Raw genomic sequence first — 25,699 nt, forward strand, 5'->3', positions numbered from 1 at the left:
AGCTCATAAAGCCCACGGACACATACCCCTTTCTTCTCATCCATGTGGGAACAAATGATGTCGCCAAGCAGAGCTACGAAGAAATCATTTCAGACTTTGAAGCTCTGGGAAGGGAACTAAAGAACTTTGGGGCCCAGGTAGTTTTCTCATCCATCCTCCCGGTTCTTGGAAGAGGATTAGAAAGGATTAGAAAAATACTCCGGATGAACAACTGGCTTCGAAGGTGGTGCCGTCGTGAGAGTTTTGGATTCTGGGACCACGGGCTACACTACTTGGAACATGGACTGCTGGCAAGGGATGGGTTGCACCTCACAAGGGCTGGAAAGAATGAGTTCGGCCACAGCATGAAGAACTTGATCAGGAGGGCTTTAAACTGAATCTTACGGGGGCGAGAGACGTAAATTTCGAGGCAACAATGGATGAAGGCCAATGCACCACAGTACAGAGAACAGCTCCAATAGTGTCCCAAAATAATGTCTGCAACAATGTAGGAACAAAGCCAGACTATAAAACACATAAAACACATGGTCTTCGATGTCTATATACTAATACCCAGAGCATGGGAAACAAACAGAATGAACTTGAACTCTTATTACATGAAAGCAAATACGACTTGATAGGCATAACTGAAACTTGGTGGGATGACTCCCATGACTGGAATATAGCAATTGAAGGATATAACTTGTTCAAAAAGAACAGAAGAAATAGAAAGGGAGGTGGAGTTGCACTATATGTTAAAAATACCTATTCCTGCACAGAAATACAGGCGGATGAGACTGGGAGCCCCATCGAGAGCGACTGGGTTAAAATAAATGGGGCAAGGAATAAAAAGAATATGATAATCGGAGCCTACTACGGACCACCCAATCAAGGAGAAGACGAGGACGAAACTTTTGAGAAACAAATTGCCAGTGTTTCAAGGAAGTGTGATGTAGTAGTGATGGGGGACTTCAATTACCCTGATATCTGTTGGGAGACCATTACTGCCAAAAGCGGCCCTTCCAAGAAATTCCTGATATGTGTGGGTGATAACTTTCTCCTACAGAAAACGGAAGAAGAAACTAGAGGATCGGCAATCCTTGACTTGATATTGACCAATAGGGATGGCTTAGAGGATAAAGTGGCAGTTAAGGGAACTCTGGGGGAAAGTGACCACGTCATACTTGAATTCTTGATTATGAAGGAGACAAAAGTTGAGTTGATACACATACTCTGGATTTTAGGAAAGCTGATTTTAATAAACTCAGAACTATGATAAGTAAGGTCCCGTGGCAAGTGAACCTAATGAGAAAAGGAGTGCAGGATGGGTGGGAGTATTTAAAAAAGAAAATTTTAAAGGCACAGTTACAAACAATTCCAACCAGGAGAAAAGATAGAAGACAACAGAGGAAACCAATGTGGCTCCACAAAAAGCTTAGAGATGACCTGAAAACAAAAAAGGATACATATAGGAAGTGGAAGGAAGGCCAGGCTACAAAAGAAGAGTACAGACAGGTGGCACAGAAGTGCCGAAATGGCGTCAGGAAGGCTAAAGCTGTGAATGAGCTGAGATTAGCGAGGGATGCTAAAAGCAATAAAAAGGCTTTGTTCAGATACGTGAGTAGTAAAAGACAGAGGAAAGAAATGGTGCTTCAACTGCTTAATGAGGATGGCAAATTGATAACAGATGACAAAGAAATGCCTCAGTCTTCTCACAAAAGCGGGTCTATGACCCCCCTGGAAAAAGTGAAGCAGAAGTTGAGGGGGCAGGATTGCAGTTTGAGATTGATAAACAAATGGTCAAAGAACACCTAATTTCCTTGAATGAGTTTAAATCTCCAGGGCCCGATGAACTGCATCCTAGAGTAATGGAGGAGCTAGCGGAAGAACTCTCAGAACCTTTGTCTATTATCTTTGCAAAATCATGGAAGATGGGTGAGGTGCCGGACGACTGGAGGAGGGCTAACGTTGTCCCTATCTTCAAAAAGGGCAAAAAGGAGGAACCTGGGAACTACAGACCAGTCAGTCTGACATCCATCCCTGGGAAAATTCTGGAGCAGATTATAAAGAAGTCAATCTGTAAACACCTTGAAATCAATGCGGTGATTACTAGAAGCCAACAAGGATTTGTCAGGAACAAATCCGTCAGACTAATTTGATCTCATTTTTTGATAGGATAACCTCCCTTGTGGACTGTGGGAATGCTGTGGACGTCATATATCTTGACTTCAGCAAAGCTTTTGACAAAGTACCACATGACATTCTGATTAACAAACTAGCTAAAAGTGGGCTAGATGGAACAACTATTAGGTGGATTCACAGTTGGCTACAGAATCGGACTCAAAGAGTACTTATCAATGGAACCTTCTCAAACTGGGGAGAGGCAACGAGTGGGGTGCCGCAGGGCTCAGTCCTGGGCCCAGTGCTCTTCAACATTTTTATTAATGATTTGGACGAGGAGGTGCAGGGAACGCTGATCAAATTTGCAGATGACACCAAATTGGGTGGGATAGCTAATACCCTGGAAGACAGAAACAAACTTCAAAGTGATCTTGATAGGCTGGAGTGCTGGGCTGAAAACAACAGAATGAAATTTAATAGGGATAAATGCCAAGTTCTACATTTAGGGAATAGAAACCAAATGCACAGTTACAAGATGGGGGACACTTGGCTCAGCAATACTACAAACAAGAAGGATCTTGGAATTGTTATAGATCGCAAGCTGAATATGAGCCAACAGTGCGATATGGCTGCAAGAAAGGCAAATGCTATTTTGGGCTGCATTAATAGAAGTATAGCTTCCAAATCACGTGAGGTACTGGTTCCTCTCTATTCGGCCCTGGTTAGGCCTCATCTAGAGTATTGTGTCCAGTTCTGGGCTCCACAATTCAAGAAGGATGCAGACAAGCTGGAGCGTGTTCAGCAGAGGGCAACCAGGATGATCAGGGGTCTGGAAACAAAGCCCCATGAAGAGAGACTGAAAGAACTGAGCATGTTTAGCCTGAAGAAGAGAAGATTGAGGGGAGACATGATAGCACTCTTCAAATACTTAAAATGTTGTCACACAGAGGAGGGCCAGGATCTCTTCTCGATCCTCCCAGAGTGCAGGACACGGAATAACGGGCTCAAGTTAAAGGAAGCCAGATTCCAGCTGGACATCAGGAAAAACTTCCTGACTGTTAGAGCAGTGTGACGGTGGAATCAGTTACCTAGGGAGGTTGTGGGCTCTCCCACACTAGAGGCATTCAAGAGGCAGCTGGACAAGCATCTGTCAGGGATGCCTTAGGGTGGATTCCTGCATTGAGCAGGGGGTTGGACTAGATGGCCTTGTAGTCCCCTTCCAACTCTGCTATTCTATGACTCTATGATTCCCAGAGGTCCTGAGTGTGCGGGGTGGATTGTACGGGAGTATGCAATCCCACAGGTAACCTGGACTCAAACCATGTAGGGTTTTAAATGTAATAACCAAGACTTTATACTTTGGCCGGTAATTAATTGGCAGCCAGTGAAGAGATTTTAAAGTTGGTGTAATATGGTCACCCCCAGGTGTACCAGTGACCAACCTGGCTGCCATATTTTGAACTAATTGTAGTTTCCAGACTAGGCACAAAAGTAGCCCTATGTACAGCACATTGCAGAAGTCGAGCCTCGAAGTTCCCATCATGTGCACTACCATCTTTAGATCTTCTACTTCTAGGAACAGGTGCAGCTTGCGTATCAGCCGAAGCTGATAGTAGGCACTCTTGGCCGTTGCATCTATCTGGGCTCTCATTTGGAGCAACGTATCCAAGAGCACCCCCAAGCTGCGAACGCAGTCTTTCATGGGGAGTGTAACCCCATCTTGAACTGGCTGACACACCTCAAAACAGCCACCCACTTTTCAGCAAAAAAGGTGCTTTCACTCACGTGGCTTTGCCAGCGTTTCCAATGGACCTCATGTGCATCCCTGCTAGGGGATCCCTGCTAGGGGTGTATGAAGTTTGGTCCTGACCCTGCAATCTCCAAAGATTTATCTGCACTACCCCCTTTTTGGTGCACCTGATGTTTTCTCTCCTTTATGTGTAATTAGGCAGGATTTTGATGGTGTATTGGATGCCTCCTGACTAGGGGAGGCTATGTATGACGTTCGGTCCCAATCCTACATACTTCCAACGCTTTAGAGTGAGTACCATTTAGCAAAGCCCATTTAGCAAAGATTGCCAAAGATGAAGGGCGGGAAGGCGAAGATCACCTCTGCTGCTCCTCCCACTCTGCCAGCTTAAGCCCAACAGGGCATAGGAATCTCAGAAACCTTTGAGTTCAGCGGCTGCTAAGCAGCAAGGGCACAATTAACATGATTGCATTCTAAGATCCTTTACTATGGTACTCTTGAACAGAAAGGTATAAAGCACAGTACAATTTGGCCAAGTTTATGGAAGTCTTGGGATAAATCATCCTAAATTTAATATAGAGAGACAGTTAGATAGATGTAATTATTGGGTTTCTCATAGTATAACTTCATATAAGGGATGCACAAGTAGAATAAGAGATGGGAGGATTTTAAGCAGATTCATTTTTTCCTCTCTTACCCTCACGACAACCTTGCAAGATAGGCCGGTCCTAGGCCTGTGAGGTAACTTTAAAACAAATTAAATTAGTTAATTTAATTAACTAATTAAATTAGTTAATTAAATTTTCTCTCTCCAGGCACTCTCCCTTCAGGTCCAGGATCCATCCAAAGCCAAAAGCTTGATAAATCTTCCCTCCCACCAAAGGCATGCTGGGAGTTGTAGGCGCAAGCCTAGGTCCCTGAATAATGTGTTAACTTTTGAACACCATCTGAGGTGTGGTGGAAGACAACTGGAGAACAGGCCATCTTAGTTGTGGCATCCTGCTTATGGATTTCTTTTTCCCAGGCAGGCTTGCCTAGTGACTGCATTAATGGCTTTTAAATGCCAAGTGATTTTTAAAAATAAATAAATTCCAAGGCCTTTTAACTTGATGAGATTTTTTATGCTGTTTCTCTCTGTGTTATAACGAAACGACAACATTCCAAGACAGATGCAAAAATTACTGAATAAAGTTTATGATTTTTATGTAAAAGCCTGACTTTACTATTGAAACAGAAGAGTGAATGGAGGAATCACTGACAGCTGAGGCTAGAATGAAACGGTAGGTGGACCGAGTGGCAGTTGGGGAAAGTCAGTTAGAAGGAGAAAGAAGACAGTTAGCTTGTTTCTGGGCATGCACAGAGTGCTTCCTTTTCTTCCCTTCCTCCCTAAAGGGTGAAGGCTTCACATGTGCTTCCCTCAGTTTCTGAGAAAACAGTGATATCAGGATGGGGTGCCTTTGAGAATGTCCAGAGTTAAGCCTCTCAAAGACACACTGTGGCAGTTATGATTTTAAAACCACACATGGCAGGTGGGAAGAGACACCGCAAATGGATGGAGCCCATTTATGTGGGTTGTTTCCTTTTATGTGGTTGACTGACTTTAGGAATCACAATGACCACCAAAGGCCAGTATGTCTGGCCTTCCACCCAAGGCATGATGGGAGTTCCACCCAAGGCATGCTGGGAGTTGTAGGCTTAAACCTAGGTTTTTATTAAATTCTTTAAAAATACTTAAAACCCCAAAATTCATGATTTTAGATTTTTTTCTGATCCATGTACATGAAGATCTGTCTGGGTGAACAGAATTAAGGCAGAACCAGGAAGTGGGTAAACATTTTGGGACATAGGTAGAGATTAAGCTCCATCTCTACAGAGATGCATTCCCTAAGATATTTACACTAGTATTACAATAAAATTATTAAAGGACGACATAATTCATCTTCACACAAAATTACATTCTCTGCACTAAACTTGACAAATAATGGTGGTAAAATAGTTACTACTATTGAGAATCATAGGCGTGCGCAGCACATTTCATTAGGGGGTTCAGCCAGGGGTTGGTTTTTTTAAGGTAAACATTGATTAAATATATAGTAATAAAGGACTTTTTTCCATTCATCAAACAAACAAAATAAACGAAAACTGAAGTAAACTGTATTTTTTTTAATTAACAAGTAATCTGTACTTTAAAAATACACATTTTAAAATGGAGACTCTGAATACTGTTTTTTGCTGTAGTGATAACCAGGCATATATAAAGATATAGTCAATTTTCACCATCTTTAAATTTAATCAGATAATGACCTAATCCAAACTTACTAAAACAGATTCACATTTAAAACAGATTCTATCACATTAACAACAATGAGTGTCATCTTAAGTTCCAGCACCATACATAGAATACACCATACATCAAATGCCCTAATAATGATTTTAAAAGATTGCCCTGTGTGCTGCTGAGCAAAGAATTTGGAATGAGGTCCAGGAGAGAGACTTCTGGGGTGAATATAGTGAGGACGAGGGGTGGCTGCGAGTCTAGCATAAGAGAGGGCTGGCTGGAAAGATTTGGAAAACTTGGGGGAGTGTAGGAGATCTGGAACTAGGGGCATCTCTGGAAGGCCGCGAAGGGGCTATTGGCAGAAGACAGGAGATGAAGGAGAAAAGATAGGATGGGAAACCGTCACAAGGGCACATCAGTCTTCTTTACTGATCAATTGTAAGCCGCTCCGGGAGACTTTTAGGCTGAGGTACGGGATAAAAATACTCTAAATAAAAATGCTCTAAATAAAATAAGGGCAAAAGAAGAGGATTGGCGTAGGGGGAGCCCTGGGGAAAGAAGAGAGAGAAATGCCCCTATGTGTGGGGCTAGAAGAGGGAGAGAGGGTGCAGACAGGAGAGGTATGAGTGTCCCGGAGGGGAAAGGAAACAGAGGTAATGTTTAGCCTTGAGGAGAAGCCTGAGGGGAGACATGATAGCACTCTTCAAATACTTGAAAGATTGACACACACAGGAGGGCCAGGATCTCTTCTCGATCCTCCCAGAGTGCAGGACACGGAATAACGGGCTCAAGTTACAGGAAGCCAGATTCCAGCTGGACATCAGGAAAAACCTCCTGACTGTTAGAGCAGTATGACAGTAGAACCAGTTACCTAGGAAGGTTGTGGGCTCTCCCACACTAGAGGCATTCAAGAAGCAGCTGGACAACCACCTGTCAGAGATGCTTTAAGGTGGATTCCTGCATTGAGCAGGACTTGATGGCCTTATAGACCTCTTCCAACTCTATTATTCTATGATTCTATGAAAACAGTAGTGTAGATCCTGCCTGAGACACCTGGGCCCTGTACACCTAGGAAACCCAATGCATATTGTTCAGTATCTAAATTATAGCCAGCTCTTGCCAGGGCTGGTCCAAGACATTTTGCTGCCCAAAGCGGAATAGCAAATGACATGACCCCCCACCCCACCCCTAAACTCACAGTGCCAAGCCAGTAAAGTCATTTTGGCACTTGAGGCCAGTGGACAACAGCTTATTAGGCCATAATAAAGTTGTGAGTCTTCCAGATCTCACAGGATACTTTACAGCTTTTGAACACAAAAGAAGAAGAGGACTATACCACAACCTGGCCTTGTGGGTCATGTAACCAGCAAGTCCAGTCCAGAAAGGAAATCCAGACACAAGCAATTCAAGCCAAACCACACCACATACCCACATACTGTATAAGAAGTCCTACAATTCTCAGCATACCCCAGCCAGCCATGCTGGCTAGGGGATTCTAGGAGTTGAAGGACTTTTTTCTGTCTAAACATGCATAAAATTGTGCCTTTAACTTATCATGTCACACTAACAGGAATACAGGAATCAAATAGGATTTCCTTCTTCAGTGGGACACACTTACTTAGGAGTAAGTACCATTTTGTTATAGGAAAGGATAATATATTTTTAATTAAAATTTAAAAATAACTATCACCTGGTACAGAGTTTTCCTATGGAAGACCTGGCTGGTTCACTGTTGTAATTATTTGATTGGGACTGAAGTAGAAGGGCACTAATTTTGCTGTACTTATTGTCTTTAACTATGGTTAAATATCCCAGTGTGGGATGTACTTACTGTCTTTAAATATGGTTAAATATCCCACAGTTACCTTGCTATTCTATTTCTACAATTCTTTTTCTCCTGTCCTTTCTTCATCCTCTCTTCATTTTCAGGCTGCATCCGGTGCACATTTACCTCAGAGTAAGTTTTATTGATCTCAGTGGGGCTTACTTCTGAGTAGACATACATAGGATTGTGCTGCAGCTCTGTTTTAAAGTGACACAAGAGACACACATACCATATTTACCAAAAGAATGGCTTGAAAAATAAATATTGTAGAGCTAGGAACAGTGTAGGCCCCTGACTGTAAGCCCCACCGCTGGCCGGCCTTCTCCCCCTCACCTCCTTCGCACGTGGTGCTCTTCTCTTCCTCCTCGTTGCTGCTGCCAGCTCTCCTCTGTGAGGAGAGCTGGCAGCAGGTCTCTTCCAGTGGTCTCTGTGAATTGGAAATAGGAGAGCAGCCCTTCTCCCCGAACATCTGTCTTTGCCCCTGAAGGAACGTGCCTGCCTGACGAGTGAATTGCGGAAAGCGCGGCAGCCCCTCGCCCGCCGCCCGCCGGCCACTCTCCCTGCTCTGGCCCTTCGCAGGGAAAGAGAAAGGCGGAAGGAGGTAACTGGGGAAAGCAGCGGAGAAACGCACCCACAAAGGTCTCCGCTCCGCAGGGAAGCCCAAACGGCACTTACTGGCCCCACCATACACCTAGCCAGGCCCCGCCCCCGCCAGGCCCAGCAGCAGGAACCGCAGCTGCGGCCACAACGAGGCGCGGAGGGGGAGCAGGAACCGGAGTGGGGCAGGCGCAGCCACTGGAGGCTTCTGACGGGCGGCGCTGCACATTTCCCTCTGACCCGTCTCCGGAGTGACGGCGCCTGGCTCGGCCCGCAGCGGCCTCAGAGGGGGTTCAGCAAGGACGGGGCAAACATGGCGGCGGCGGCACATTAGGGGGTTCAATGGAACCTTCTGCATCCCCTGTGCGCACGCCAATGTTGAGAATGGTGACCATTGCTTACTGTTAAATAAATTGTAAATCGTTCAGTATTTTACAACAACATTTAGAGTATTCAGCTCATACCACAGTCCTGTCAGTGCAGATATGAAGCCTGAATCACTAAAATCAAATAGCCATAATCAGAATTGACAACAGATTCTGCACAACATCAATTCAGATGATGAATCAGACCACTTTCACATCCTTTCTTTTTGTCATCAACATTCAGCACAAACTGCACTTTTCATTTTAAAAGGATCCTTTTTTCTTTCTCCTGTAGCCATGCTACTAAATTTTAGTGACAAATTCAGTTGCAAGGACAGGGATGTATCCCCCAGTGGGGTTCAGAGGTGCCAATGTGGCCATTCCCTGGTCTATGTGGACCAGCTGGTGTGTAGAATTCCATAGAAGGGTCACTGTCTTGCAATCCTATTTGTTCAAAAAGACCGCAAAATTTACCCCTGCCAGTCAATATTTTCAGTATGGAGCATTCAAGCTGTTTCCTAGAAAATTTGGTATATGTGCACATGTCCATGGTGTTGCCAGCCATACATGGGGACTTCCTAGGAAGAAAGTTGAATGCTTGTGCTGGTCCAGACATTCTCTCTGTCACTATCATCACTGTCAGTGCTCTTGCAGGAGCATACTTTTTCATGTAGGTTTGTGCATGTAAAAAACATCTTACTGCAGTAGTGATGATACCAACATGGAAAAGGTATAGTGGGATTATTCAAGTTACTCCTTGGAAGAGCCCTTATGGACACATATGCATAGGGACATTTGTGGGAACAGTCTGAACACTCTCAAAGACTTGGCTCTTTTCAGGGAGTTTGGTCCTGAGCAGAAATAACATGAGGGAGTCACTTGAGGATGGACATGCATTGCTTCCTAAGGAATTCTGCACATCAGTAGCCATAATATCTAATTCTGATTAATGAAGTAGGAAAAGAATACAATTATTCAATTTTCAATTAACTGATATCCATAAATTCATCTTATTTTAATCTCTTCATCCCAAAATTCTGCCCCACCTCTTACTAACCTTTATCTTGTACTAATATATCCAGCTCTTCTCTGATCCCATCATACCAGTTGGTGATATCCACATGAAGAGAGTAATCGCAACAGGATTTTGTGTCCGCAGCCTCATGCCACTTTTCAAATGAAGTTAATAAACTGGAGCTAGGTTCAGGAAGAACATGGTCAACTGCAAGGAAGATGAAAAACCTATTACTCAGGGCACATTGTAAATGGATAGCAAATAATGGTACATGAAACAAAGCAGGTCCTGAAACACTGGTTTCATTTGGTATATTATTTTCAAAGGGTTTAAAGAAACCTCAGTGCAAGATATAGCTATTTTCAATTAACTTAGTTTCATCTTACACTTGTTTTTCTCAAAGCAGGACACCATGTTGGTTAAACCATCAGTATAGGTATCTCGGGCCTTAGCTAGACCTACCTGTTATTGCGTGATGGAAGGGTGAAGATCTCGTGATGTTTTTATTGCGAGATCCCCTGTTTACACGTGGCGCACAATGACCTCAGAGGGAGAGGTGTCACGCCCGCCATTTTTTATTTTTAAAGAGGCAGCAGTGCATGAGCGCTTGTGCACAAAAGGTAGGTATTTTTTTAAAATAATTATTTCTCCCGCTCACCCCACCCCCGATGGGCGCAGTGCTCCTGAGGAGCTCTGCGCTCCGTGCGCGGGTCCTTGAGCCGGGACAAACCGCGGTGCCTCATCTCAGCCCAAGACCATGGAAAAGATGGGCCTAAAGCGTAGGGCGAGATCCGGGGGCAAGGGAGGGATCATCCCTCTCTGATCCCAGGATCCCCTGTGCGTCATGTGGATGCACAGGGATAATCCCGGGGATCGCCCCTGGATTTTGCCACATCTAGCTATGGCCTTGGTTTGCAATTTATGGTCTGCTAGTGAAATGTCTCACATGACAAGTGAGATTTATGTAGAGGAAGGGTTGTAGTAGGGCTGAAAAAGAATGTACATTGTGAAGACTTGTGGTAGGACTGAAAAGAATGTACAGAGGCATACTGTCATTAAAACTTTGTCAGGTATGATCTCTCATTTCTCTCTCTCTCTCTCTCTCTCTCTCTCTAATAGGAATAAATTAAATTTAAGGTTGATTCCTGCAACGAGCTGGGGGGTTGGACTTGACGGCCTTATAGGCCCTTTCCAACTCTACTATTCTATGATTCTATGAATGGCAGTGATTTATTTATATGGTCTGGGTTTTGTTAGTGCCTGGATGGGAATCCAATTGGGGACCCCAACTGGGAACCTCAAATTCCAAGATTGAAGGAAGGTGGGATATACATGCACTAAGAGAATAATCACATGGCCCCTAGTTTTGGGGGGACATAGGATTGTTCAGTTTCTGGGATCCGAGGTTGAAACCAAGGTTCTGACATCAGAGCCCAGAAACCGCGCTCTGCACCTACTTGTAACTGGCTTGGTTCTCTCTGCGATGGCTACTTCTCCATGCTCAGAAACAGAGCATGGAGATGGGGAAAAGGGGGCAGTTATAGGAGCAAGGAGGGGAGGAGACCTGGGAAGCTGAATAATGCAGTTTTCTATGTGCACCCCAGTCTCCTTCCCACCTGCTCCAGCTGCCCTGCATTGGAACTTGGCAGCCTCCAACTTCATAAGCTGCTGAGTATATATGTACGATTGTGCCCCAAATGATCAAAAACCTTGTGGTTTAGACCAGAGTTAAGGCTATATTTCATGTTGGCCCAAGCTCCACAAGGCAAGGAAATTGAAAGCTAAGCTGATGGCTTAACTGATTTGTGTGCTGTGATGATGATGATGATGATGATGATCTCTCGCTCATGGTAGTTCTTTTAGATGGACATGATAGGCTTTGCCAAGTCATGCTGTCTTTTACAGATTCAGGAATTTCCTGACAATTGAGCATGTTTTAAATATGACTGCTTTCTGGATGTTGATGTGGATGTATTTTGGTAGGCCCAGTTTCTGAAGGTTTTCTGTATAGTTTTTTGATGCGATGCCAGTGACTGATGTGACTAATGGAATAATTTTGACCTTTTCCTGTTGCCAGTGGTGTATATTTCTATCTCTTTTCCTCTTCCTTTTCAACAACATTTTTGTCATTCGTTATTGCTATGTCGATGAGGTATGTGTGTGTTTTATTTTTTGTCTATGACCATTATGTCTGGTCAGTTGCAAGGTATTGTTTTGTCAGTATGAATGGTTCTGTCCCAGTATATTTTATGATCTGCATTTTCCAAGGTTTTTTCAGGTGAGTATGTATAGTATGATGTAGGTTGTTTGATGAGGTTGAATTTGATGGTCAGTTGTTGAATTATTTTTGCAGCTGTATTGTGTCTGTCCATATAGTCCATTCCTGCTAGAATTTTACATCCTCCTGTTACATGGTTTATTGTTTGTTAGAATTGATGGCATTTCCTGCATAGGTCTGTTGTTACACTGTTATCTTTTATGATATATTCTTGGTAGTTCTTGGTTGCTATAACTTGATCCTGTATAGCTATTAGGAATCCTTCTGTTTCTGGAAATAGCTCACCTTTCCTGAGACATTCGTACGATTGTTCTTTGTTTATTTGTGAGTTCTGTATTATGCTGTAGTGCTTCCTGTAGAGTGTTTTTTGTGCCCATTTTTCTTTTTTCTCTGTGAGAGTGGACATGTTTGATATTTGTTTTGTAATGCTAGGTTGAGTAGGGTATAGTTTTTATCTGCTTTTATTATGGCTTTATGGATGGGGGTGTTTTTAGTATGGAGGTATTCTGAGTGATTTTATCTGTTTAGCATGGATTGTGTTGATATCCAGCAGACCTCTTCCTCCTTCTTTCCTGCTGATTGTTATTCTTTCAGTGCATGACTTGGGATGGAGCATACAGAGTTTCGTGAGTTTGGTGTGATTGAGTCTGTTTATTTCTTCGAGTTCAGTGTGTGACCAGTGTATGATTCCAACTGAGTATGTGAGGATGGGAATTGAGTAAGTGGGGATGGGTATTGCTAGGTGCTGATGGCTTTAAAAATGTTTTTAGAGTTGTGTTTGGATTTTAGGATTTGTGATAGGCATGTTTTGTGTTGTATTCTTAGCTGAGTTTTTACTGTGGAATGATTGATTTTCATGTTTTGTTGGAATCCTATTTGTGTGTTTCACTATTATTATTATTATTATTATTATTATTATTATTATTATTATTTGCATTTGTATAGCCAAAGCACTTTGGGCAGTTTACATAATATTTAGCCACTTAAAAAAAATACAAAAATTTTAAACCCCGAAAACGTACAATATACACATACATTTAAAACCACTATAACAACTTTAAAAACTATGAGCCTAAAAAACCAGACTCAGGCTCATTTCATATTGGTAAATGCCTGGGAGAAGAGAAAAGTCTTGACCTGGTGCTGAAAAGATTACAATGCTGGTGCCAGGTGGGCCACGTTAGGGAGAGTGCAACCCCATCCAGAACAAGTTGAACACCCTCCATCTGGTCAGCAAAACAACTCACTAACAGCATCTCAGACTTGTCTGGATTGAGCTTCAGTTTATTAGCCCTCATCCAGTCCATTGTCATGGCCAGGCACCGGTTCAGCACATCCATGATTAGTGTTGATGTGTAATGTCACAAATTGCTTGTTCAGATGACACTTTAGGCTTTATGGTTAGCAAAACTGTGATTCTATTTTTATTACTATTATTTAAAGCATTTTTATAGCACCGCCTCACCATTTCTGGCATCGAGGCGCTTTACAACAACATATAAACAATTCCATTAAAACACTCAACCCACATTAAGACATTAAGGTTCTCAGGAGTAAGCAACAGTTAGAGCCACTAACCCTGCTGCAGACAGTCTGACTGGTTAGTGAGTGAGCAGGATTTAGCAAAATGGATCACACAAGACACCTTAAACCCTGGTTGTTACCCCAAAGCCTTAACCAGCAGGGTTTAAGGTGTCTTCTGAACAGGCCCAAATTTACTTGCTTACAACTTTCACATGCACCCACACTCAACAGATAAATTGTCTAACTTCATATTATAATATAAATAATTAAGTAAGCCATTCATGTTCAAAGTGAATATGTTTCCACACCCACACTACCAAGACACACCTTTTCTTGGTGCCTTTTAAAAATCTATGAATGAGTGTATTATTTTCAAAACTTTCTTTGACATTTCTCATTACTGGCAATGCTGCTAGGAAATACAGCTACAAGTATCACATTCCAAGTCATTAGCAACAGTATGCCCAGCTGCATCAGAGGAGAACCCCCATCTCCCACTGTTTAACCCATCCTGCCAGCTACTAATAAGCAATAAAAAGGCATGGTGGGGCAACTCACAGGAGGATTCCTCTAGCAACAGAGTAAGGCTCAGGTGCTTCAGGAGGCAATACAGGACCAGGACAACATGAAGCATCTTCGGCGGTCCCAGGCCCTCCATCCTCCATAAAGCCAAAAAAAGGAAAACACCAAGGGAGATGCCCAAAAAGCCAGACACAAAGGGGTGGAACAAAGGATATAGTTTATTGAAAAACAAAATCCGACGTGTTTTGGACCCTAAGGGTCCTTCCTGAGGGTAACCTAAGAAAAAATATATATAAGCCACATGGTTATCATTGTTAATCACAATAGTTTTGCCAGTGTACATGAACATGTTAAAATTATAAATGTTTACAAGTAAAAGAACATATAAAAACAAGTAATAAGAGGCTCAAAACATAGAAACTATTTCCACTTTTATGAAAGCAAACATACTTACTCGATAAATGCAAGATATTACTTCTATTTCGCACCCACAGTCTCCTATGCTTTGCCGTTTCCAATTACTTACTATGTGTTCAAATATCCAGCATCTTTTCTTGGAGTTACTAAACCCTTCTTGGCCGGTGTGATCGTGTAGGGCAAGAAATCGCCCAGATTGGCACACGGGAGGTGATGGGAGGATGCTTTTCCTCCTGGAACTCTGTGTGGGAGAGGCTGGGGCGCCCTGCTTCTGCCTCCCCACTCCTCCCACTTCCTGACTGTTAGAGCAGTATGACAATGGAACCAGTTACCTAAGGAGATTGTGGGCTCTCCCACACTAGAGGCATTCAAGAGGCAGCTGGCCAACCATCTGTCAGGTATGCTTTAGGGTGGATTCCTGCATTGAGCAGGGGGTTGGACTCGATGGCCTTATAGGTCCCTTCCAACTCTACTATTCTATGATTCAGAAAATTTCTGAATTAGTAAAAGACAGAATGACTTGGCAAAGTCCATCATGTTCATCTAGAAAAACCACCATGAGCAAGAAAAGAGAAATAAATAATGATGATGATGATGATGATAATGGCAACCCTGTTAATTTTTAAAAAGATTTTTAAGAGGGATTAACAATTATCAGCAGTTTTTACAAAATATACGTCATGCCAATTATGTCAAACAAATTGGAGAGGAAGGTCTATGGGTCAAAATGCATTATTTAATAGGAATACCACCTCCAAATCATCCCCCCTAACTCACACACAGAAAACTAGAGCCCCCCACACACACTGCAAACATGCACATGCATCAATTCATAGTCAAACAACTAGGCACCCCATTCAGACATCATCACACCAATACACTTACCCACTGCCAGCACACAAACACACACACAGTCAGGCTTACCCGCTCCAAAGCACACACAAACACACACTGGTACCCAGTTTTAGGGTTAATAAACAGAAGACTATGATGCTAATAAAAAACATAAAATAGGTGGAAAAAACTGGTTTTAAGATTGAAAAGAAGTTAAAATATTTGGATGTCACCCTGACTAATATGAATTGTATGTTGTTTCATAATAATTATGTTAAGGTATGGAATGAGATTAAAAAAGACTTAGCAAGATGGGTTAAAGTTCAACTGTCATTGTTGGGGAGAATTGCGACAGTTAAGATGAATCTTTTACCAAGAATGTTGTTTTTGTTTCAGACAATACAGATAGTGACATTAGATTTACCATTCAAACAGTGGCAGAAAGATATATCTAAATTTATATGGCAAGCAAAAACCACCTAGAATTAAATAAAAAATACTGCAGGATGCAAGAGGATGCAATGGATATTGATGAAAAATAGAAGATTATTGGAATTAGAAGGATGGCATGGTTACTTGTGGTATGATAAAATTAAGGTGAATGGAGAATTTAATAATCATTATGTACGACGGGCTATTTTGAGGACATGGAATAAATACAAACATAGGTTTTATCAGAAAATGCCATTATGGTTATCAGCACAGGAAGCATACCAAAGAAGAGAGATGTCAAGTACACATAATTGGTTAACATACTGTGAACCAGTACAAGGTGAATACAAATTAAAAACAAAAGAAAGGTTGATAAACGAAAGTCATACATGTCAATGGTTTTCATATTTACAAATGTCGGAAAGGTTTAAATTAGATTTAAAAAAAACTGGTTCAGATTTGTTAGGCACTGGGGGACATTTTGGGATAAGCCGGACTTGTATAAAAGGGATGAGCTGCACTTAATCCAAAATGGAACCAGACTGCTGGTGTTAAACATAAAAAAGGTGGCAGAGCAGCTTTTAAACTAAACCATGGGGGAAAGCCAACAGGAGCTGGTTCGGTTTAAATCATCTGAAGGAGATGAATCTGAACATGTTTTTGATTGTCCCAATGTATAAGGGGAGCAAATAGGCCATGAGTACAGGATAGAACATGATAGCCAATCAAAGAGGCTAAAGTGCAATAGGAAAAAGGGGACATGGCAGAGACATCTGGGGAGGGACACAGTGTACATGCAAATGCTACAAACCTCCAAGTCAAACTGGGAGAATTGGAGTGCTTGGTTTCAAAGGAGAACCTGGACATAGTGGGCATAACAGAAACCTGAAGGAATGGAGAGAACCAGTGGGATACGGTCATCTCTGGACACAAACTTTACAGGAAGGACAGGGAAGGGCATACTGGGTAGGCTGACCATATTTTGGAAACTAAAAAGGAGGACAAAATGGCCACCCCAAGGAGGCGTGCCCACCAACATGTCCAGCCCCCAAGGGGGCGTGCCCACCAACATGTCCGGTCCTCAAAGGGGGCATGCCCACCTGAACATGACCTTGGTCACGTCTGATTTCACAGCACATAGCCACACCTGGTGAAATTCCCTCTTCATCACAACAGTTAAAGCTGGAGGAGCCTTGCCCTCTTTTGTATCTGGTCATTCTAGAATAGCTCCTGCAGCTTGAGCTGTTGTGATGAAGAGGGAATTTCACCAGGTGCTACATGCATACAAATGACAACCTAATGGTCTTATAGAATCATAGAATCATAGAATAGCAGAGTTGGAAGGGGCCTACAAGGCCATCGAGTCCAACCCCCTGCTCAATGCAGGAATCCACCCTAAAGCATCCCTGACAGATGGTTGTCCAGCTGCCTCTTGAATGCCTCTAGTGTGGGAGAGCCCACAACCTCCCTAGGTAGCTGATTCCACTGTCGCACTGCTCTAACAGTCAGGAAGTTTTTCCTGATGTCCAGCCGGAATCTGGCTTCCTTTAACTTGAGCCCGTTATTCCGTGTCCTGCACTCTGGGAGAATCGAGAAGAGATCCTGGCCCTCCTCTGTGTGACAACCTTTTAAGTATTTGAAGAGTGCTATCATGTCTCCCCTCAATCTTCTCTTCTCCAGGCTAAACATGCCCAGTTCTTTCAGTCTCTCTTCATAGGGCTTTGTTTCTAGACCTCTGATCATCCTCGTTGCCCTCTTCTGAACACGCTCCAGCTTGTCTGCGTCCTTCTTGAATTGTGGAGCCCAGAACTGGACGCAATACTCTAGATGAGGCCTAACCAGGGCCGAATAGAGAGGAACCAGTACCTCACGTGATTTGGAAGCTATACTTCTATTAATGCAGCCCAAAATAGCATTTGCCTTTCTTGCAGCCATATCGCACTGTTGGCTCATATTCAGCTTGTGATCTATAACAATTCCAAGATCTTTCTCATTTGTAGTATTGCTGAGCCAAGTGTCCCCCATCTTGTAACTGTCTTCCGCAGCCGCAGACCTACACTCAAAAGGACTTTGGACCAACAGGTCATTGACCAGGTTCGCTCATTTAGATATCTGGGCATTCTCTTTAGTGAGTCCCTCTCGTGGAAAGGGCATTGGGAGACAGCGAAATTGAAAGCACAAAAAACTATAGGGGCTCTAATGAAGTTTTATTATAATAAAGGGGGACAGTTGATCGAACCTGCCCTAAAAATCTTTAACACCAAAGTAATAACGCAGCTGCTTTATGGGTCTGAAATCTGGGGGTCTGACAACACCACGACCGAAGCCTTGGAGATTGTGCAGAACAACTTCCTTCGAAAACTTTTCTCTCTTCCATCTGGAACCCCTGCAGCTTTTTTGCGCACAGAAGCTGGTAGTCCTTCAGTTAGGGCAAGAATTGAGAGTGCGCAGCTAAAATATTTTAAACGAATCGCCATCTTGCAAAATGAGCGTCTTCCTACTAAGTGTTTTCTAGAAATGGATAACAATTGTCATTGGACGGCAATATCCCAAAAGCTCCTGTATAGTTATCATCTCCCTGAATTGAAGTTTGCTCTAAGCATGGATAAGAAGCAACTAAGGGATTGGTGTTTTGGGGTAGATTCCAGGAGGGACCTACAACTTATTAAAAATTCTAAATTCTCTCGGTGGTTCCCTCTTCTAAAAACAGAACATTATAGAGCATGTTATCTGTCCAAATTGAGGCCACTGCCCCTGAGAAATGCTTTCACTGAATTGAGGTTTCAAGTGATGCCAACTGCAGTGCTGGATGGACGCTACCACAAGGTACCATTTGACATAGGACACTATATGTTAACTTGCCCTCTGTATAGGGACCCAAGAGAGAGACTCCTGAAACCGCTGCTGACATATGGAGGCATGAATGCCCAAGCAGAAACAGTTCTCTTCCTCCTTAGTGATACCAACAGTTATGTCACTCATAAAGTGGCCCTGTTTGCACTGGCAGCGAAAAAGATTAGGAAGAGAGAACTTGATAAAATTGCTATAAACTGCCACGCAGACTCAAAGTGCTGAGCGAAATGAGAGCTTTAATCATAGTAAATTTAAGCTTGTCTGTATGGCTCTCTTGGTTATTTTAAACTGTTGTGTACTTTTATAGTTGTATGCTTTTTTATGGATGTATTTGTCATGGCCTTCGGCTAGCACAATAAACTGATGATTGATTGATACAAATGACAACCACAGAAATTCCCTTTTCTGTGCAACTGTTAAAGATACAGGAGCCCTGTCTTCCTTTCCATATGGTCACTCTAATTCTGGGACAAGATGATACTTTGCAATCAAGCAGACATAACAGTTACTAAACAAAAAAGAAAAACACAACTACCTCATTGACATAGCAATTCCTAATAACAAAAATGTTGCAGAAAAGGAAGAGGAAAAGAGAGGGAAATATACACCACTGGATATGGAAATTAAAGAACTGTGGCAGCAGGAAAACGTTACAATTATTCATTAGTCAACAGTCACATCATTTTTTAATTTTATTTTTTACAGAAAACCTTCAGAAACAAGGCCTACCAAAATACATCCACACCAACATCCACAAAGCAGTCATACAAGATGTTCAATAGTCAGGAAATTTCTGAATCAGTAAAAGAGAGCATGGCTTGGCAAAGCCCATCATGTTCATCTAGAAAAAACACCACGAGCAAAAAAGAGAGATAATAATGGGAACACTGTTAATTTTTTTTTTTAAAAAAAAGATTGTTTAAGAAGGATGAACAATTATCAGCAATTGTTACATCATGCCAATTATATCAAAACAAATTGGAGAGGAAGGTCTATGGGTCAAAATGTATTATTTGAAAAATAAATTATTAAAAGCTACTACACTAAATCTACCAAACTTTGTGCTGTGTAGCAAGACTATATTAAAGCAGCATACACTCCCTGCTAATTTAGGATTTCACTTGATTTTGGCTATCTGTAGCAGTACACCCCACCCACCTAATGCGTTGGATCTTGAGTATGTTAATCATGCATTGGCCCCATTGAAATCAATGAGACAAAAGCATAACTTAAATCTGAATCCAACTCAATGTGTACAAAAAGAAGGTATCTATAACCTTCTCTAGAGCATGCACCCGTTGAACTGTTAAAACAAATAAGGAGCACTTGTCATGATTGGCTAGCAAAAAGCAACTTCTACTGAAAAGGTGAGGATAGTATAATATGTAATTCGGATAAGAACACATCTAGGATCATGGAAAGAATTTAAGTGCCCTCAGATGTAGTACTAAATACAAGCTTGGTTGAGAAAGAATTCAACGCAGCTTCTGCAAAGAGATGACTTGCATCACCAATCTTATGGAATTATTTTGGAGTCCCATCATTGTACATTTGTACTTCCAAAAGATTTTGACAAAGTCCCTCAACAAAAGCTCCTGGGATAAGAGGATCAACTGGTTAATACAACAGGACACAGAGGGTAGTAGTAAACTAACAGTTTTCACAGTGGACACTGAAATTACTCAAAGATCTGTACTGGAATAAGTGCTAATTAATTTATTCAAAATGAGTCACAATGAAGTGGCCAAGTTTGCAGATAATGTGACATTATTTAGAATAGTGAAAACTGTGAACTGCTCCAAAGGATCTTGTCAAACAGCAAATCACGTTTAATGTAGTTAGAAGGATTCTGTTTTTAATTGCTAGAGGCTTGCACTGGAGGAAAGGAGTATGCAGCCTTTGAGGAAAAGAGGAGGGACAGGAGAAGGAAAAATATACATCTGGAGGGCACCAGGTTGGGTAGGGGCTAGGTGGATGGATAGAAAGAGAGGGAAATGGGGTATCATAAGGAGACAGAGAGATCTATCCCTGCCTTGGCACCTTGCTGGGCATGGAGGAAGAGGGAATGAAAGAGAGGGAGAAGGGAGAAATGCTGCGTCAGAAAGAGAGAGAGAAAATGGGGTGGCACACACACAAATACACAGAAGAGAGAGAAGGAGCTGGCAGAAAGAGAGAGGGGAAAAAGAGGTAACCAAGGGGGCGGGGAAGAGTGCAAAGTGGACGAAGGAATAGGATCATGAAGGAAAGGCTATTTTACGATTAAAATTCTGAAGTTTGTTTGGCTTTGAATCCACAGATATGGTTTTGTACTGGCACTATATTCATAGAATCATAGAATAGCAGAGTTGGAAGGGGCCTACAAGGCCATCGAGTCCAACCCCCTGCTCAATGCAGGAATCCACCCTAAAGCATCCCCGACAGATGCTTGTCCAGCTGCCTCTTGAAGGCCTCTACTGTGGGAGAGCCCACAACCTCCCTAGGTAACTGATTCTGTGAGGGAACTGGCTGTCATTTCCGGTTATGACCTTAATGAAGGCCGTGTTCTTTGCGCATGCCTGAAGTCCGAGGCAGACATTCCTACCGAACAGGTTTGAACCGGTTGTGCTATGCTGCCAAGATGCGCACGCAATTCCTTTGTGTAAAAGTGTGGGCGTTTCCTCTGCATGAGGGGCGTGTATAAAAAGCCCCTCCCCCCAGTCCCCAGGGCAGCTGCCCGTGGACTCATCCCGGGCTGCTGTTTCGCTAGCGAATAAAGCTATCTGTTTGGACAAGAACTTTGGTGTGGACTCCGGTTTCTCCGTGTGGGCTCCAGTTTTTCCGTAACATTCCTGGCGCCCGAACGTGGGGCCGCTTCCTTCAACAAGGAAACCTCACGGAGTACTGGACAGCCTGCCAGGGAGATTTCCCCCACTCCAGCTTGCCTCCTCGCAGCTCCCCCCCAGGCGTCCGCCGACACTCATCGGGAGCGCGCCATCAGCTTGCCTTCGGCTTCGCTGATGCCTGGTGATCTGGAGACGGACCGACCTGAGGGGGCGGCGTGGACGCAGCTGAACCTCTGTGGAAGTTTTGCTACAGATACCTTTCTAACCGGCGCCGGAACTTCAAACAGGCAAGTAACAATGAGCTCTCTGTAATCTGTTTCTGTTCTGTTCAGCCAGCTCCCAGGAGCTGAAGGAGGGGCTGGATCAACCCCTCAGAAGCCGGAATGTTTCTCTCTGTAATCTGTTTCTGTTCTGTTCAGCCGGCTCCCAGGAGCTGAAGGAGGGGCTGGATCAACCCCTCAGAAGCCGGAAGGTTTCTCTGTTTTCTGTTTCTCTGCTGGGCTGGATTTGGGAAAGAGGGTGTTGTCTGTGTAATTGGTGTGTGAATGGCAGCCTGATTTCCATAGTTGGCCGTTGGATCCATCAGTCCTCTGGTGCCATTTGGTGCCTGGAAATTCCGGCAACGTGGGCTGGCAGCGTGTGATTGTGAACCTATTGTTTCACCAACTGACTTCCCCACTACCGATAGCCAGTTGGTTCCCCGTCTACCCACCTGATTTGTCTGTCTGTCTGGTGAGTTTAGAAAGTTAGGATGGGGGGAGGTTCTTCCACTCCATTAGATTCATGGTAGAGCTTTTTTTGCAGAAGTTTTTTTTTTGACACTACCCAGTGTAATGTACAAAGGCGAAGAAAGATAAAAGAATCCAGCCCCACCGCCTGAGGCAGCTTCAAAGGACAAACCAATCATACCTTGTCCTCAGGAAGAACTGCCGCCGCCTTATGTTTCGCCTACGGTGCCCCAGATGAGGCCCCCACCAACAATGCCCACTGTTCAGTTCCGCTACTACAGAAAAGTTGGTGTTGTGTTAAAGTGGGGAAAAAAAATTGTCAGTTTATGTTTTCCACCCGGCCCAAGTGAAAAGAGAATGTTTTTTTGTTTCCCTCCTACACATCCCCTTGCAGCCTCCTCCTCCCTAGTGTTTTTTTTTTTGCTTCTCCTATGCTTAGCAGCTAGAGATAAGCAGTTTTGTTTCAGTAAAAGTTTTGTTCTCAGTAGAAGTAGTCCAAAGATTTTGAAGACTTTCTGTATTTTGTCTTTCACTAACCTCAGATAATTAGAAAATGTAGAGCCCCATTTTCGCGGAAGAAATGTCTTCCATAGCTTTGAAGATTCACTGCCTGAGTTAAAAAGCTCCTTGTAAGCACAAATAGTTTTGCCAACCGTTGTGCCAAGATGGGAGAAAGGGAAAGTATGTTGATTTGAAGTGAAGTTGATTTGAAGAAGAGTAAAGTGTATGTGAATAGAAGGAGATAAGAAGTTGAAACGTAAAAAAAAAATAAAAAAAAAAAGAAAGAAAGTGTTTGAAGGTTAGTGTACGTGGCATGGTTTTTGACCAGAAGGAAAAGGGGGGTGAAGAAGCCCTGCCTTGAAAAAGTTAGTGAATGGACAATCTTGCGTCCTCTGCTGACGAAGATTGGAAATACTGAATTGCTATATTTTGTGTGTGTTTTGAACGTTGTGTTCTGAAAATTGCCCAGTGGCTCTTTTTTTGGGGGGGGGGCAGAGATATTCTAACTTTGGCCTAATAGAACTTTTGAAATGCTTTGAGCCCTGAGCCTGAGCCCTAAATGCAACTACAATTGAAATCTAAAAGCACCCCTGTGTTCTTGCATCAGTATCCTTTGAAATTAGAAGCCAGAAGAAGAACACAGCTATTGCTTTTTAAAAATGGACTTGTGAAATGATTAAAGCAATTAAAAACTCCAGCTTGCATTACTGCGTTTGCACTACCAGCCTCAAGCGTGCTGTGCCAAAAACGTGGCACAGACCAGTGGAGTACAGTGGAAGAAGCTGACACCTGAACCCTGCCTGCCAGTCCAGATATGAGATCAACCTCCTTGTGGACCCAAGGCTTGCCTCATTGAATCCTGCCACGTTGATACCTGAACTACAAAGAAGAAGTTCCAGAGCATGACTTGAAGTCTTGCAACTTGGCACCAAACCTCGCCCAGACCTATACGATGACCTCGAGTTGTTTACTGATGGATCCAGCTACAATTGTACAACAAGCAGCTGAACTCGTAGTATGCACAGAAGCCCTGATGCTTGTTTCAGGCAAAAGACTATATTTACTGATTCAAAATATCACATGGACAGATTTGGAAAGAAAGAAGATTTGTGACTGCCTATAGAGCAGTGACCCATGGAGAATTAACAGTTGATCTGTTAGAAGCCCTGATGTTGCCAAAAGAATTGGCTAATTTGTCTACAAACAGCTGCCATAATTGGAGCTAGCCCATTTCTCAGTATTTGAATCCACCTTATGCATAAGAAGACTTGGAATTAGCACAATAACTCAAAGTTTTCAAGAACCCAGAAAGATGGGATTTGTTACCCCTGATGTGCCAAGAATCATCATGACCTCCCTGTTTAAAGACCAGGTGTTTAAAGACCTCACAAGATGGACATTGATCAGACTCTTCAATGACTGAAAGACTTTTTTTGAGAACCATGATCAGCCAAGGAATATAAATGCTCAGTGAATTGTTTTTACTGGCTTCATTTGTAAATGCATCAAAAGAAAAGCCCCTGCAGACATGGACTTGTTATCTTTTTTTTTTTTAAGAATCCAGAACACCATCGCCCTGCTCAGACATCTGGAGACTGCAGGTTACCGTGCTAGTCAAGCCAAAGCCCAAATCTGCAAACAAGAAGTGACATATCTGGGCTTTATCATCAAGAAGAACACTCGACTTTTAGCTGCCAGCAGGACCCAGGCAATCAATTGTATACCCCAGCCCCGGAACAAAAAGAATTACGAGTTTTCCTGGGCATGGCAGGGTACTGCCAGATCTGGATCCTGAACTACGCTGCCCTGACACAGTCCCTCTATGAACTCTTGAAACAGAAAGTCCCTGAATCCGGGACCCTAGACTGAACATCTGAAGCAAAAGAGAGCCTCCGGAATCTTAAATCAGCCCTTACCAGTCCACCCGCTCTAGGACTACCTGATATCAGCAAGCCCTTCCACCTCTATGTAGACGAAAAGAAGGGCACAGCCGTGGGCGTTCTGACCAAGAGAGTGGGTTCGTGGAATCGGCCTGTAGCATACCTAAGCAAGAATACTGATCCTGTGAGCAGAGGTTGGCCAGGATGTCTCCGATGTATCGCTGCCGCATGCCTGCCCTTAACTGAAGCCATTAAACTTACCTATGGGCAGCACATAGAAATCACTGCCTCGCACTCCATGAAAGCCCTGCTAGAAACCCACGGACCAAAGTGGATGACCAACTACGCCTACTGCTTTAAAGGTCCAAGGGAATTCCAGTTGGATTCATTGGAGCCGAGCAAAATTAGCCGCACCCGAGAGATGGCAGGCCACAAAAGCCGCGGGCCTAAAGCTCACCCTGAGGAAACAGCCCTCACCGCTGGACGCGACGGGAGAAGACTCCTCGGGACCGGCAACCGAGGGAGCGAAATAACTGGGGGCGCTGCATCCCCTCTCAACCTGGAAAGAAGAGGTGGACACCGCCCGAAGCACGTTTTGCCTATTTTGCTCTTCCTGCTGACCCTGAGCATATCATCCCAGAAGTCAAAACTTGATCTCTGCTCCTCTTGTATACAAACAGTGAAACTGCATAACCAAATCAAACAGACTATTATATATCAGAGTAAATTGCAGTGTACTGAGACCAAAACGTCTTGCACTTTCCGTAATGTTTCTTTCTCAGCATGTTCTCTGAATGACAAAGTCACATGTTTTGATCCCAGAGAAAATCCTGTTAAATGGCACCTAGAGGTCAGAGATGCTAACCAGCAAGGTACACTATTGCAGAAAATACCCCTTAGAACCCCAAATTCTCCAGCTTCTGTGATCATAGACCCTTGTAAGATCTCCCACTGGCCAGATCAGTGTGGGGATCTCAG

General features: G+C 43.2%; 1 protein-coding gene across 1 annotated transcript in view; it reads right to left on the reverse strand.

Moving 5' to 3' along the window:
• The window catches only part of CRMP1 (collapsin response mediator protein 1), a 235,575-nt gene that overhangs the window by 158,424 nt on the left and 51,452 nt on the right, over nt 1-25,699 (reverse strand). Inside the window, exon 4 of the mRNA XM_063134405.1 lies at nt 9,973-10,137. Coding sequence (XP_062990475.1) covers nt 9,973-10,137 — 165 coding nt within the window. The remainder of the gene's footprint in view (nt 1-9,972; nt 10,138-25,699) is intronic.

This window comes from Elgaria multicarinata, chromosome 9, assembly GCF_023053635.1.
Source record: "Elgaria multicarinata webbii isolate HBS135686 ecotype San Diego chromosome 9, rElgMul1.1.pri, whole genome shotgun sequence".
NCBI classification, from domain to species: Eukaryota; Metazoa; Chordata; class Lepidosauria; order Squamata; family Anguidae; genus Elgaria; species Elgaria multicarinata.